The 16821-nt window shown below is 41.9% G+C and overlaps 2 protein-coding genes across 8 annotated transcripts in view; one reads left to right on the top strand and one right to left on the bottom strand.

Annotated features, from left to right (window-relative positions):
* The window catches only part of ANGPT2 (angiopoietin 2), a 57842-nt gene extending 43309 nt beyond the window's left edge, over positions 1 to 14533 (top strand). For both annotated transcript variants that reach the window (XM_006944161.4, XM_006944160.4), the window contains exons 6-9: positions 5037 to 5138; positions 5703 to 5869; positions 9949 to 10079; positions 13854 to 14533. In XM_006944161.4, the coding sequence (XP_006944223.1) occupies positions 5037 to 5138; positions 5703 to 5869; positions 9949 to 10079; positions 13854 to 14014 (561 nt within the window). In that variant the 3' untranslated portion in view covers positions 14015 to 14533. The remainder of the gene's footprint in view (positions 1 to 5036; positions 5139 to 5702; positions 5870 to 9948; positions 10080 to 13853) is intronic.
* MCPH1 (microcephalin 1) overlaps positions 1 to 16821 on the bottom strand; it is a 271189-nt gene that overhangs the window by 124696 nt on the left and 129672 nt on the right. Inside the window, exon 13 of one of the 6 annotated variants that reach the window (XM_045055126.1) lies at positions 9376 to 9641. In XM_045055126.1, the coding sequence (XP_044911061.1) occupies positions 9612 to 9641 (30 nt within the window). In that variant the 3' untranslated portion in view covers positions 9376 to 9611. 6 annotated transcript variants of the gene reach the window in all.

Genomic DNA, 16821 nt, shown 5'->3' with positions numbered 1-16821 from the left:
AAAATCACATTCCCAAGGAACATTTCAATGTGGCTTCTCCTAGAGGTTTGATAAGTTAAAACAATATTACATGAGATTCGGCGTGAAGTCTTTTATATAATGATTAGACAGCTGTATATATTAAATGATTATAAATATGCTTGCATCTAATTCGAACGGCTAGATGTGGAACCAATGTAAACACTTCTTTTTTTTTTTTTTTTTTTACAATCTTTTAATGTTTATTTTTGAGAGAGAGGCAGAGACAGACCACGAGTGGGGAAGGGGCAGAGAGAGGGAGACAGAATCCGAAGGAGGCTCCAGGCTCTAAGCTGTCAGCACAGAGCCTGACGCGGAGCTCAAAATCACCATCTGTGAGATTATGACCTGAGCGAAGTCGGTCGCCCAACCGACTGAGCCACCCAGGAGCCCTTATGAACGAACCAATGTAAACACTTCTAGAGAAGGCCATCGATACTGTATCACAATGGAAATTTTAGAGGCTCCTGGAAGTGTTACCTCTTTGAACTCAGTATTATCCTCAGTATTTAAAATGCAAATAAAGAAAAACACTTTCAAAATTTAAGCATTAAGGGTTTAAAGACAGAGAATTTGAAGCAGTAACATATACTTTGATTATGAATTTAAAAGATAAATATTGTGCGATTCAAGATAATACTTTCCAAAGAAAATCTTTCTAATTCACTCGTGCTGCTTTAAATCAACCTTGGAAATCAGTTAATGTCCCCAGTGCCCTAGAAGCAGCGCATTAGCGAGGAGAAAAACAAAACATAAATGGTCTGTTGCAGACGAGAAAGTAACGAACAGATTCTGTGCTATGGCTCTCGATCCCCTTTGCAATGTGGTTTTCATAAGTTTTTGGGAACTACTGTCTGTCACCAGATGTTGGTCTCTTCTTGGCCTAGAGCAAATGGGGACAGGAGTGGCAATGGGAGGGGGAACGAGGATATCAGTGCAAGGCGGACGCTTTGCAAATCCAGAGGGCAATCGCCCACTACACAGCCCCAACCTACTGCTCTGAAAAGGTTTTCCTGACTCAGCGCCATGTTCCTGCCCCAGGGCGCTCAATCAACCCCACCTCCTAACTGGAGGGTTCTATGGCAAGATGAAGATATATAGTACTGTGGGGTGGGGGTGGGAGTATGTGACATGAGCCTCAGGTCATGGTTGGAAACATTAGGATTTATACTTCTTTTAAACATTTGCAGTAAAAACAACTCATTTACACAGCAGGGAACAGTAATCTTACAAAACCTCAATTTTCACATCTGTAAAATAAATGCTCCGGATTAAGTTACTTGTAGATTCCCTTTCAGACTTAAGCCTCCGTAATTCACAACCTGATCCAGGGAGAGAGGGTCTGAGAGACTGGAGTTTAAATTCTGGCTCTGCCAATTTGCGCCTCTGAACAAGTCGTTTACCCTGGGTGAGGTCTCAGTTTCCCAATCTGTAACATCATGAAGTAACCCCAGTCTTCTAGAGCTGTTCCGAGATGACGATGGAGATCCGACACTTAGGACAGGGCTTGGTACTTAACCATCAGTTCGATAAATAGGAACTGTTTACCATTCGGACTGCCCCCAAAGATGCTGGGATAATTTCTCTGCATGACAGGGTAGTCATTTTTGCCCTGTTTCTTCTAGTTCAGGAAAAGAACGTTCAGCAGATCTCTGGGCTGACCTTTTCCAAAAGGGCCCAAGTATTTCAACTTTATTTTTGAAAAACCCATTAGGTTTCTGCACACAATAAAAACTGCACCAGAGGGATTTGAATATGTTCTTGCTGGTCAGAGACCTAATAACTGCCTTCCCTAAATTTCACAGGGTACCTGTCCCCTAGTGCTTATCTGTGGGTTTGCGGCTTTATCAGTCATTCACCATGGCCTCAGAGCCGAAGCATGGCATTTAAATCAAGCATTATTTGTTGAAAGACTTTGAAGCAAGATGTCAGGTCCCTGAACCATGTAGTCGTGTGCTAACCAAAAGTATTAACCGCCCTCAGGTTTGTTGTAGCTGGAGTGGTAAGGTCTTGGGCATTGTCCGAAGACTTCTGCTTTCCTGATCCTGAGATAATCTACCTCATCCTTTTCACTCCGTGCTCTTTGGCTATGTGGACGACTCTCTTTGAACATGATCTTCCCCTGAAAGTTTCACAACTCAATTCACCATGACACTTCAGCTTCTATGAACTCTCTGTTGTTTTTTCTTTTTAAGTGGGACAAGAAAACACTGAGGAAATGTTCTCATCATCTCATCACTGTCCGTGGTGGAGTTAGAGATTAGTACGGCCCCACCCATTTCCACACGGGCAGTGACTCTCAGCCAATCTGGACTCTGATTTTCATACAAAACTGAACTTCTCTGATTTTAAGTATCATTGACTTCATCGTAATGGTGATTTTGACAGCAAAGAATCAAACATTCTTGGAGTAAGGATAGGTTTGCCCCAATCCATATCCGGCCTTTCCACCCACCGGCATGCTATTTAGGATACAGAGGAACTGGACTTCTCTGTACACATATGACTCCTCAAACCAATATTCAGCTAGTTTACTATACTGATTTTCTTAGAAGACACTGAGAAAACTAAGCAGTACGGACCACTGGGTGGACTACGGGCAAACAAGAGGCAGCATTATTCATGAACTGAGATCAGCTTGGAGCTGTGTTGAGGGACTTCTTGTCTCTTAACAAAAGGGTCAAGTTACTCTGTTTTGGGCTGCATGGTATGGTAGAAAAAGCAGTACAGAATGAAGAATCTGAGAGACCTCATTCAAGTCCCGTATCTTGCACTTCCGGTCAAGTTAATCTCACTTTATCCATTGTTTTCTCCTTTCAAAAGTGCAGCATTACAGCATCACAGCAAAGTTGCTTCAGGGTTGCTGATAACCTATGCCAAGTACCAAGTGTGGTACTTGGAACAGAGTGGTATTGAGCAATGATCACAAGATAATTAACAATAATAATACACCAATACAGGGAGACAATAAGGGGTTACCTTAAGCAGGTCAGTTTTATCTATCTGGTTAATTAAAAATGGGAAAATCATTTTATTCTTAAGAAATGTAGTTTTCTTTACTGGAGCATATGTTTCCAAACATAGGATCATCAGGGAAAGCTATGTGGGCCAACGGGCCCTTGTAGACATGGAGAGAAGTCTGCTGGAGAACAGGGAGCTGGGTCCCCAGGGCAGCTGTCTATATCGTTAGCAATGAGGCGTCAGGCAAGCCGCTTAAAATGAAAGAGGGGGTCTACGCGTGTTCTTGGTTCTCCTTCATCCCCCATTCTTTACAATTTTAACTCACAAATGCAGAATAGTTCACATTTAGACCTACTCTGCCAAAATTATCTCTACCATTTCCCCAAAACACAAAGGAAAACAACAGGGGAAGACTATTTCTCATTGGCTTTGAACATTAACTTTCATATTTACTACCTTGTATGCTGTAGGAAAATTTATCATAACCTTCTGGGAAAATTTTTCGTTCTACTATAATCTCATTATTTAGAACTATTTATGTAATCTTATTTTCAGGGGTTTTCAATTTCATAATAAAACTCCAGCTGAGTGGAAACTGAGCATGCATGGTCCTAGCCCAAGAAGGAATTCTGTGTTCTGAGCAAAGTTTAAACCCACCAAGCCAGTTTAAAAGCAAAAATAAAAATAGCTAGGAAGTGAAATACCACGGGCAGTGAGCAAAGTACAAAGAGGCTTGAAGTCCTGATCTGTGGGTCAGAGCTCCCAGCGGATTCTCAGGTCCCATACACCAGGCTGGGTGCACAGAGCCTCGGATCTCTCATACCGAGGGGTGAACAGACTCTTATCCCATGTGGAAGAAGCCTTCTAGCCCCACAACGTAATATAATAGGGGTCTCAGAAAACCTACAGTGCAAAAACACCCCTTCTACACAACTCTCTGCAAAGCTGATAGGGACTGACAACTACCATAAAACTTCCTGGGGTTGCAAACACCAGTTAGTAGATTTCTATAGGTTGGAGATGAGGTTTGGGGCCAAAATGCCAAGATGTCCCATTCACAATAAATCTCTAAGAAACAGCGATCTTTGGGTCAGCTGTTGGGGGTGGGTCTTTAGCCTAGAACAGAGGAAAGTCCTACTGTCATCAGCACTGAAATCTTGTTCTACTACTGTTTACCAGCCATCAACATTTTCAATTCCTGGTTCTTAACATACAATAAAACCTTGGATTGCAAGTAACCTGTTCTGGGAGTGATCCACAAGAGGAGCAAGCATTTCTAGTAAATTTTAACTTGATAAGGGAGCAATGTCTTGCAATACGAGTAGTACGTGAGGGGTGCCTGGATGGCTCAGTTAAGCTTCCAACTTCGACTCAATTCATCTCATGGTTCAGGAGTTTGAGCCCTGTGTGGGCCTCTGTACTGAGAGCTGGAGCCTGGAGCCTGCTTCAGATTCTGTGTCTCCCTGTCTCTCTACTTCCCCCACCGCCCACAACCACCCCGTGCCATTTGTGCTCTGTCTCTCTCTGTCAAAAATGAGCATTTAAAAAATGCAAACAAACAAACAAAAAGAGTATGTGACACCAAACATCACATGATCACAACTGAGCCAATGGTTCTTGAAATTCGCTTTGATATACAAGTGCTGTGCATTACAAGCATGTTTCTGGAACAAATTATGCTCATAAGCCAAGGTTTTACTGTATTTAAAACCAGGGCGCCTGGGTGGCTCAGTCGGTTGAGTGTCCGACTGCAGCTCAGGTCATGAGCTCACGGTGTGTGGGTTCGAGCTCTTCGTCAGGCTCTGTGCTGACACCACTTCGGATCCTCGGTCTCCCTCTCTCTCTGCCCCTTCCCCATTTGTGCGCTCTCTTTCTCTCTTAAAACTAAATAAACATTTAATGTATTCAGAATGATCTGCTTCTTGGAAGGCCACAAAGATTGACCCCATGGCACAAGTCACATGATAGGTATCTCCATCTGTCCTGTTTCCTTGAGTTCCAATGAAGACCTGACTCTGATGTCTCCCACACAATGACTGTGCACTTCCCATTGGCAGGCATACTGCGACATGGAGACGGCTGGAGGTGGGTGGACCATCATTCAGCGGCGGGAAGATGGCAGTGTTGACTTCCAGAGGACTTGGAACGAATATAAAGTGGTATGAATACTCTTCAACCCATCTGAACACAATTTTCTTTGTGAAAACTGATTTTCAAGATCTGCAGAACCTTCACCACAAATCCAAAACTAACCAATGACTGTTGACAATTTTTGTTATCAAAGGGTTCCCTTTAGCTGATGCTTCAGTCTCCCCAGTAACGAATGATCCTGTCAGTGTAGTATAAACTAGAGATCAAAACAAAGGCACGCAAGTGAGAGGCTTATTTTTAATGGCAGGCTCGGTGTTTTTCGGTAACCCAACTGTTTTACAAAACTGCACGTCAATAACCTGAGCGGTTTATGCTCATGTTTCTCCTGGTGATTCCCCAAGTAGTTCTAATTACTCTAATACTAATTTCCTTCCAGTAGCAGCTTGGTTTCTTAAAGCAGACCTTTTAAAAATCTACTTTCTTATCTGGAAGACCCCCAAATTTTCAGAACACAGGAAAGAATTTCTGCTGAGTATCTGACAGTCACCCCAGGTTAAACTGATAGGCTACTGATTTCAAATACATGAATTAAAAATAAATGAGGTGACTGAATTTTACAACTTGGATTACAGGGATTTGGGAACCCTTCCGGTGAACACTGGCTGGGAAATGAGTTTGTTTTCCAAGTGACCAATCAACAGCCCTACGTGCTTAAAATACACCTTAAAGACTGGGAAGGGAATGAAGCGTACTCACTGTATGAACATTTCTCTCTCTCAAGTGAAGAATTCAATTACAGGTGAGTTATATGTAACTGAAAGACATTAATGGATTTGCTGTGCGACTATTCCAGGAAGGGAGAGCCCGACTGCATTAAGCAGGATCTGAAGTACTCGGAGGATACCTTAATGGAAAAACCTCTCATTTCTTAGAGTTCTATGCTGCCTTTCCGTAACTATCTCTAGTTTTAAAATTCCAACTTAGGTTTTAACAACATGAGGGACGCTTCATTTGTTTTGTTGTATTTGCTGCGTATCCTCAAGGAGTGGATGAACCCTGCCTGGCAGCTGACAGGCATTGTTCAACAAATATTTGTAGACTATGTGGATGTTGCGTCTGTATCATAAATTGCCATGCCAAGATCATGACACATGTACACCTAGGACTATGTTGTTTTCTTCTGAAAAGGTTTGAACAGTTCAATCTATCTTTCTGCAGCTTGAACGCCCTCAATTGTAACGTTCCATCCCCAAGTCAGGATGAGTTACCAAGTTTAAAAAGTGGCAGAATGAGGTGGGAGGCTTAGTCATGCGAACTCCTTTACTCTCTGCTAGAGAAACAACAGTTGATTCACAGCACTCCCTTAGTATTTGCCTTGCCCCACGCATTTGGCGGCACTAATCTAGAATGTTCCAAGAAAAGCACGGGCATCCTTGACTCAGAATGTAGTTTCTGGCTCTCAAACGCCGTTGAGAGTGGAAGCGGAGAACAGAGAAGGCACCGAGAGACCAGTGCCTGGAGAGCTGCTATTAGGGCAGGTACCGGGAAGGCGCGTATGCCATCAGGGAAGGAGGTACCTAGAAACGCACGTGCAAGGCCAGACAGAGAATAGGGAGGTCGCGCGCCAGGTGGCACCGCGGGAATTGGCCTCAGGAGGCACAGCAGAACTGTCCAGTCACCGACACAGCCCTGAAGGGCTCTGAAAGGCGTAAGCACACGTCACAAAAATACGTACACTGAGGTCAGAAATAAAGTTCGATGGGAACGCCACGGAAAACAGTGGTCTACAGTCCCAACTGAATCTCACTGACACCCAACTCAGACCCTCTGCCCAATAGAAAATCTGAGACCTGAACAGCTTGGAAAATAAACACGATTTCAAAGTCCTGGAGCTGGCTTCCCAGGGGAGGGTCACAGTGAACAGCAGAGAAATAAAAATAGGCTGAGCAGCTTGCCTGAACAACTACCTGAGGACCACATAATGTCCAGTATGTGCTGCTTTATAAGCAGGGGTCGAAATTCTGAAAACTCTGAACGCAGCGAACGTACGGCTAGCACTGACATGACTTTTAGAAAGTCAGTGAAACAGGGCCCAGCAAGTCTCCTTAGAGACAGATCAGGGCTCTCCTGGAGGAGCAATGACTCAGATGGATGAAAAGATAGGTGTTTGGGCCTCACTGCAGCTCTAAGGCGACTCCAAAGAGATCAAAACGTCAATGAATTTTTAGACACGAGTGGTTGGTCATTGTTTTACGTCCAAGCTAAATATTTTCTCAACTGGCAACAGTTAGGAATCTACAACAGAGGAATTAAAAAAAAAAAAGAAAGAAAAAAAAAAGAAAAAAAAAGAAAGAACCACAAAAAATTAAGGATTAGACTGTTTATATAAGGAGATTTTACAAAATGGGTCATTACCCTTGTATGCTGACATTATAAAGATATTTTAAACTGAGATGGTTCTTAACAGATATTTCCTTTAGAAATGCGATCAATTTTTGGATATGCCATTTAAAAGAGCACACGTTCACTTAAAGCTAAGTTTAATTCACTTGGCCGTACTACACCAAAGAGGTGGGTTTTTTTTTTTTTCCCCCTCAAGAAGTGTTCTCCAAAGGTTGGTAAACTGAAAAATAAATGTTCTAAGGAAAGGCAAAATGCATCAATAGAATATTTTTTGTTACTGAAGCTAAAAACTATTTGTATATTAAATGTTAAAGACTGGTCACTTTTCACAAACTCCATACAGTGAGCTGTAGCTCCATACAGTGGCAGCTCCATACAGTGAGATGTCATTATCAAATGCTGGCACTGTTTTGTTTTGTTTTTTTCACTCCACTGTTCTATAAAATCAACTGATACCAATTTAAAGCAGTTTTAACAATGTGGTCATTCTTAATAACCAAAATTTAAAAGAAAGCAACTATAAAGCAAGGGCCCATACAACAGAAGGATCTAATATGATAGCAACCTTCCTCACAAAGACAAATAAAAAATAGTATTCTCACGGATTCTGCTCACCTTTGGGGAAATTTCATGAGTCCCGTAAGAACCAATGTTGTTCAAAGGAGATAAGAGACTGGAAAGGAGTAAGGGCAAGCATAATGGTTTATCTCAACCCTATCTATGATTAATGAGAAGGGCCTGCAAAGAAATTAAAGTGTTTCAGAAACCCACAAATGAGTACCACATACATGAACGCTTCGCAGCAGGTAATCAGAGGCTGCGTTAGGGGCCGGGGTCATTTTTGAAACACGAGGATAGCACTGAAATTCAGAAATTCAGCCAATGCCTTGGGAGGTGGGGGGTTCTAGGGCTGCAATACGAAAAACGATTTTAAATCTAAGTCATTAACACAGAAGTGACTTAGAACCAACATTTTATGGAACTCTGTTTAGCGTGCTCCATACCCCCATCTTTTCAGAACTATTCCTCAATAAACTAACATCCCCGGTAAGGTTCTATCAGGGCCGAAGCATAACAGAGGATTTTGATGCGTCTAGTGCAGATTCTAGCTCCACCATGCTCCTGTCTCTGAGCCTCAACAATTTTATATGTAAATTTTTTTAATGTTGATTTATTTTGGGAGGGAGAGAGAGTGAGCGGGGGGAGGACCAGGGAGAGAGAGGATCCAAAGCAGCTCCGTGCTGACAGCTGAGAGCCCGAGGTGAGCGGCTCACCTCACAAACCGTGAGACTACAACCTGAGCCGAAGTCAGTCGCTTAACCTACTGAACCACCCAAGTGCTCCAACAATTATGTATGTAAAAACAGGGGAAATGCCTGCCTCTCGGGGCTGGTGCATGCATTCCATGCACAAACCCGTGAAAGTGCCTGGCACAGGCTGGTTAGAGACAGTCCCTGGTGAGCCTTCCCTTTCTTTTCTACCCTCTGTTCCAACATGAATTCTTGGAAATTACATTCCTTTCAAGGTAGTGGTTAGCAAAAGATGAGCATCATTTTGGAGACTTAAAATACGGTTCTCCCTCAAGACATTGAAGGGGTTTTGTTTTGTAGCATCCCCGGTCAGGAAGACTCCATACCCCAGGCTCCCCCACGGCCCTACTCCACGTACCAGTACAGGCACGTCACATTCCGCACAGCCACACAACAGCACGTGAAACCCTGCTCTGAGCTCTACTGTGCCCACCTGCCAATGGGCCTTCTTGAAGCAGTGTTCACATACTTTGTCTTTCCCTTCTGTCTCCTCCTTGGCACACAGACCACTGATGCAAGCCTGGTTTGGGCAATCTTCTACAAGGATGGGCTATCTTCTAGTGTCTGACTTAATATTATGCTTATTCCTTTCTCAGTATCTAGCAGGTTTATTACAATATTATATGGAAATGAGGCGAAGCAGCCATAAGGATGTATTTTCTACACAGCGCTGTAGATTTCTACTCCAGATTCAGTGATCCTTCCTTGCCCACTGCCCTTCCCACCCCCACCACCCCACTGAAAATAACGACGCTTGAAGTTGTCTGTTCATCTCGGGGCTCTCATTTCTGTACGGATGATGCCTGGAGACTTGGAAAGAGGACCCTTTCACGTTGTATTTCCCCCTCTTCTGTTTATCTGAAAGCAGCAGGAAAATAAATGAAAGGGCCCTGAAGCCCCTGTTGATGCTTGTGCAAGTGATATGAGCTGAAGGTTTCATGAAAACATTCCTCACTGCCTAAGGATTTGATGATAAGTTGGTTCCTGTTTATACCAGCACAAAAATATTTTGTCCAGAGTATGCATTTGCACACTAACCAGTACAGAACGCATTTCTGCAGAATGGAATTCTTCATTATAAAAAATTTTCCACTACGGTAAATCAACAGCCCAAGCCAATTATGTTCTTTTCTTTTCTTTTTTTTTTTCCTTTGCATGCTTGCAGGATTCACCTTCAAGGACTTACAGGGACAGCCGGCAAAATAAGCAGCATCAGCCAACCAGGAAATGATTTTAGCACAAAGGATGCAGACAACGACAAATGTATTTGCAAATGTTCACAAATGCTCACAGGAGGTGGGATGGCTTTTCTCTCTTCCTATTTGTTTTGGCAAGGAAGAATTTCATAAGAGTGAGAGGCTGGCTATTTGGACTTCAACCTGTGATTGGTGACAATGGCCACATTTCATAAACAGACTTAACTTGCTAGATGTAGGGAGATTTGTTTTTCACTTTTGCAGACTGTTGAGTCTTAAGCAAGAATGTGATGTTGCGCGAAAACTGTCAGCAGGCCAACTGAGTGTCTCTTCGGGACCTCACTCTGGCACTGAGAGGGGACATCTGATACTCAGCAAGCTCTCTTGAGTTTGTGCTCGTTGAGTAGCAGATGTCAGAGCCATGGTTCAATTTCATATTGCTTTATTAAAAAGGATAAAAATTCGGGGTGGCTCAGTCGGTGAAGGGTTCGGCTCTTGGTTTCAGCTCAGGTCATGATCTCATGGTTCAGGAGTTCAAGCCCCACATCAGGCTCTTGTGCTGACAGTGCAGAGCCTGCTTGGGATTCTCTCTCTCTCTCTCTCTCTCTCTCTCTCTCTCTCTCTCTCTCTCTCTCTTTTTCTCTCTCTTCCTCTCCACCTCTTTCTGCACCTCACCTTTCTCTCTCTCTCAAAAATAAAGACTTAAAGGTTAAAAATTCAAAACGGCAAGCAAAACAGTGACAAAGACTCATTAACATAGAAATGTCTCCTATTAATAATTCATTGGTCAAACATGGAATTTTCGGTTAGCTTTTTTTTTTTTTAAGATTTCATTAATATACAGCATACTTACAAACACAAAGAAACTAATCAACCTTTTTTTTTTTGTGCACCAAATTACAATGAATGATTGTCCATTTCACATTAAGGAGTGTATTCTCATGCTCTTCTTGCTGGCTACCTTTTGCATTAGATGGCTTCAAAAAAAATTTCATGGGTTCAAGCCCCACATATGGCTCTATGTCTATGCTGATAGTGCAGAGCCTGCTTGGGATTCTTTTCCCCCCTCTCTCTCTGCCCCTCCCCTGCTGGCTCTGTCTATGTCTCTCTCTCAAAATAAATAAACTTAAAAAAACCTTTTTTTAAATGGAAACCACACCCAGATTAGTAGTCAGAAACATAAGAGTTCAATGACAAGAAACCAACTGCTAGAAGATGCACTCTTCCAATTTCTAAAAGTTTAAAAATTGAATGAACGAACCAGTTATGACCAAGACAAGATGAAAGTTTGACATGTTAGTTCTTAAAAATACTGAGAGATTTAAATTTTTTTGTAATGTTTATTTATTTCTGAAAGAGAGAGAGAGAGAGAGGGACAGGGAGGGAGGGGGGAGGGAGAGAGAGCGAATGAGTGAGAATGAGTGGGGGAGAGGCAGAGAGAGAGACACACACAGAATCTAAAGTAGGTACGCTCCAGGTCACGAGCTGTCAGCACAAGAGCCTGACGTGGGGCTTGAACCCACGAGTCATGGGATCAGGACCTGAGCTGAAGTCGGATGCTTAAGCGACTAGCCCACCCAGGCGCCTTGAAGAAATATTGAAATACTTAAACCAGCAACATAAATTCTGCCAACAGTACAAACTGAATGTGAAGGAAAACAGGAAGTTGGCAGGGTTTAATGTATAGAGACCATAAGTTATATTACCAAAAAATCCATTCTTTACTCACCCAGGAAAGACAAAGGTAAGCGCTGTGGTCAATGGATTTTATAAATATAAGGTACTACACAAACAAGATCTAAGCTTATCATGTGTTTGCACTTCAGTTAAGAATCATTTACAGTCAAAAGAAAGGATTTACTTCTGAAAATAATTTGAAACTCAGCAATTTACACATCTTTTAAACAATACTGAAAGAATGAGGATCCATTTAAAATTCAGTCTTTTAGATAATATATTTCTATGTACAAACATAATATATACTGGCAGTACAGGTCTTCCCTATTAGCCATAATTATTTCAGCAAGAGAAAGCTACTGTATTGAGTATTTAAAGCTTCCTGTCTCCCTCATCCTACCATCATTGTCCTTTTTGAAGCCAACAAAAAGGGGGAAAGGGGTAGGTTCGGGGGGACCAAATCTACTGAATCCTTTTTTCCCATCTGTCATTCCCACACTGAACCCAGCTGTCCAGTCGAGAGGGAGGCAGCTTTCAGACCACCCGTATGTCATGAGCTACTCAAGAGAGTCAGAGAAGTGCATTAATAACCAAGGAAACAATATATTTATTTACTCAAATCAAGATTTAGGGCTGAGAGTGGGAGTAGGAAAGAGAACGGCGAGAAGAAACACAGCCCAAGAGAGAAAGTGCAGTGGTCCTGACTGTGAGGAGGTCAGGTTCCAACTCACAGTCTGGGCCCCGGGTAAACCAGCCTAACAATCAGCTAGAGTTTTGCACAGACAGCAAATTTTATAGTTAAGTCAGCCAGGAGGCTCTAGAACAGACAGATCTATAAATCCGCAACATTCCTAAATATTTGTGAAGGATTCTGAATAGCACACGCACAAATGTCTTATCAAATCGCCATTAATCTGAATCAGCTTGACCCATGAGCTGTCACCATCAGGAAAGAATTCAGGCAACTGGATGAAATAACCGATCATCACAGCCTGATGTGCAAATATGATAATAGAATCATTATATCAAAGTATTTTTTACCTAAAGAAACAGAACTTCACAGATACAACTAAAGGCGCCCAACAAATACCTGCCCCTTGGGGTAACCAATGAACTCAGGTTCATTTCCATTATTTAGTTTGCTAGGAATGCAGACATCAATAATGGGTGTTTTTTCCGTTATTCTAAAATCTAACATAAATGGCACCATACTGTCTGTGGACTTCCACACAATGTTTCTAGGACTGCTTTAGATTAATGCATGTAGATCTAAGCTATTCCTACTTGAAAACCAGAGCTCTCGCACACTCCTGTGTCTAGCTAAGAGCTTTAAAACCCTAAGGTTAGGGGCGCCTGGGTGGCTCAGTCAGTCAAGCGCCTGACTCTTGGTTTCAGCTCAGGTCATGATCTCGTGGTTTTGAGAGTTCCAGCCCCACATGGGGCTCTGCACTGTCAGTGCAGAACCTGTTGGGGATTCTCTCTCCCTCTCTCTGTCCCTCCCCAACTCACGCTGTCATTGTCTCTCTCAAAATAAACGTAATTTAAAAACTTTCCTTTAAATTAAAAAAAAAAAACCACAAAAACCCTTAAGGGTAGCCATTCAGGAGTAGATGTGGACCCACCTCCCCACCGCCGCTGCTGTGCCAGACAGCACCCCCTCACCTTAGCACACCACGATAGCTTTAAATTTCCTGTCTGTGGGGCTTAACGATTTCCTTCGTATCTAGCTCTCCTGAGGGCTTAAAACTTGGAGTTATTTAAAAAAGAAAAAAAGCACGGGAGGGGGAGGGGAGCCTGAATCAGCCTGGCCCACTAAGTTCCTGGAACTGGAACAGAAGCCAGCAGAGCCTTCAAACAATTCTTGAGTTTTGTGACTCATCCACACTTTGCACTGTGCTGGGGTACTCACCAAATCAGGACCGGGGACCACTCACCATTCATGCTTACGGGGAACTGGCCTTTCCACACAGCACGAGCCTGTGAAAACATCTGCCATATGGAACTGGAACTTCACCTTGGTGACGCGGGAACGTCACACCCGCATCTGTCACTGCGGCTCGGTCTATGCTCAAGCATCCCTGCGTGTGTCTACTCCAAACACACGGAGTGTCACTGGTGGATTAGTGGGGTGTTTCTAGTAGTGAGATACGGGTAGGGTTGCCTCAGTCCTAATTCCTTGTGCGCCTTACTTCCACAGGCTGGTGGTTTGATGCGTGTGGTCCCTCCAACTTGAACGGAATGTACTACCCGCAGAGGCAGAACACAAATAAGTTCAGCGGCATTAAGTGGTACTACTGGAAAGGCTCAGGCTACTCGCTCAAGGCCACGACCATGATGATCCGACCTGCAGGTTTCTAAATGCCCGCACGCGCCTGAGGAGGGACGGGCTGTGCGATTTTCAAAGACTTAATCCCGGAGCTCTCAAAGACGCATCCGCATGCTGTCTCCTCTACCATCTCGAGACGGACAGCACGCGCTCGGTGCACAGGGGTCCACGGGCTCCGGCCCCGAGTCCCTCGCACCTCCTCGCTTAGACCCGCATCACTCGTGAACCCTGAGCACAACCCTGGTTACGGTGACCTGTTGGAACGCCTATGGGAAGATAGAGTGAGGCCTGCGAATTTAGGACTGACAATTCACAGACGCTGTTGTCACAACCAAGAATGTTGTGTCGAGTTCATCCGTAAATAACTGGAAAACAGAACTCTCACGCTACGCAGTACAGATAACCTTGGAACTGCGTCCTTCTAAGTACTGTTTATAGATTGTATAAATATCCATATGTCCCGAGTTCAGCATCACTACCATAATTAAAAGAAAGAAAAAAAATTCTCTAAGCCATTAAAATATATTATATATTCAGGGACATTCTGGGAAGTGCTTATTTGCAGCTTATTTGGACAAGGAAAAACAGCTAACGCATTGTTTGCTCCTCTTAGGTGCTTTAAACTTTCATTTTGAAAACAGCATATTTACATATGTGTGGACAGCACACTTTTAAGTTAATGTTCAGATATATATTTCAAGTTTTAAAGATGAAACCTCCCAGATCTCTGAAATTAATAGAAATGTGTGTCCTTTCAGTTTATATGAAGATTGTACTTTTTTTTTTTCTGGCTGTTAAATATGAAGGTATTTTTAGTAATTAAATATAACTTATTAGATAACTACATTGAACATTTATGATAATATTTTCAACTTTGTAATTTGATTCTGAAACTGACTGTGCCTCGCAACAAGGAAAAATTTGATTTTTTTAATGATGAAGATTATGCATTTAATTCCCTGACAGATTTTACTATACTTTCCTCGCTACTCTATTACAGAAGTCTTTTTTTTTTTCTCTTCCAGTCAGACGTATTTTAGAGAGGTAGGCTACAATTTAGTGTGTGGTTGAGAAAACCTTTCTATTTAAAGCACTTATGAGGCTATACTTTTCAAGCTAGTTTCACCCCTAAAGATATTTGCACTAGTAACATTTTATTAGTAAAAATAATTTGCATTAGTAACATTTTTTTTTTAATGTCGACCAGCAAACTTAAAAAAAAGTAACTGTTTTGGAGTGCAAAACAAAAATCTGACATTTAGAGTAGATTCAGATCTTTACAGAAAATTTTGAGAGCACGGATTTAAGGGCTGCAAAACTTTAAACCCCTCAAGTTTTAACTCCGTTTGAAGTTTTCATAGTCCAATTAACACTAATGTACATCGTGGAATGCTTTATAATTTGGAAGCAACTTCTCACATATTTGCCTCGGAGTCAGCTGCTGCTAGGAAGCTTAGAGCCAAATTCGAAACCAGCATTTACCTCATGTCTTTCTTCACCATACACTGTTCCACCATTCTGTTTTTTCCTTTATTCCATTTTTCTTATGTAATTTATTTTACCCCATATGCCCCCACCCCAACTACATTTTAAAACACATGCTACATGTTTTGAGTCAATTTATGGACTCCAGAAGAGTCCAGCATGTCACATTTTCCACTGTCTCACTGTACTTTACACACTTTACACTATTTCCCACACATACACTGAGTGAAGAACCTCCCCATCTTTGAACAGTTTGTCTTATTACATTTAAGTAGGCTTTATAAGTTCAACAGAGGTATCATAGCTTTGTATCAAGTTAAAAAAAATATCTGTTAATAGGATGACAGCTCCACTTCAAAAGAAACCCTAAGTTTCTGTGATTATCTCAAGGACCACATGGCAGACACTGAGGTGGGGAATGACATTACAGGAAAAATTGGCAACCACGTACTTAATTTATATCACGTGCCCATGCAGGCAGGTAAAATGCATTTCAAAGACAAGCCTCACTCTGTTGTTCAGAGTTACATATACTCTCTTATGACAAAGAGTAGGGGGGATTTGTGTCTTTACACTTCAGTTCCTTACACGGTATTTCAAACAGAGTCTTGCTGAGAGGAATTTCTTCTCTCCTTAAGAAAATATTTATAAAGTTGAGGATATCAAAACAATGATCTTAAAAATGAAAACAAAAGCAACCCAACACCCTAGAAAACTACAATGATGAGAAGGCAGAGTCCAACCTCCTATTATACGAGAGTCCTAGGCATACTCAAACAATGAACAATGCCAGCCCCAGTCACATATTAAAATCACCGTTCATCTTTCAGGTATTAATCTTCCAAAAGATTAAAGTCTGTCACAAACCAGTTAACTTTTTTGCAAATGAAAGCCAACATCTACACGATCCTGCTTCCAATTAAAAGTGAAATTGCCTACTTAATTATCACTTAATCTTTTAAAAAAATTAGAATCTCCATTAAGCATTTGAAGTACTTATAATTTAAAATTCAGTGAAGTTGAAGTTGTGTTTAGGAAAAGCATCGGAAACAAAAGGACTGTATCATGTTGCTAGCTGGCCACAACTTTTATACCTATCACTTCTATCTCTATGAGCAGTAACAGCATTATTTTTTAAAGCAGTAAACAATATATCATACCACCTTCTCAAGAACCTAGTCCTTTTTCATTTTGTTTTTCTCAATTCTGAGGACTTTTATAATTAAAATTCTTTGAGATTTCATTCCTCACAATTTCTTGCAGAATGTTCTCACATTCCCACATTTGTTCTCACAAATAAATAGATTAAAAAAGTGTTAAGTTCTATGAAAATGTGTTTTTAATTGTGAGCATA

The sequence above is a fragment of the Felis catus genome, chromosome B1 (assembly GCF_018350175.1).
Source record: "Felis catus isolate Fca126 chromosome B1, F.catus_Fca126_mat1.0, whole genome shotgun sequence".
Lineage (NCBI taxonomy): Eukaryota > Metazoa > Chordata > Mammalia > Carnivora > Felidae > Felis > Felis catus.
Note: the sequence above shows the minus strand (reverse complement) of the source record. Positions and strands in the feature narration are given on the sequence as shown.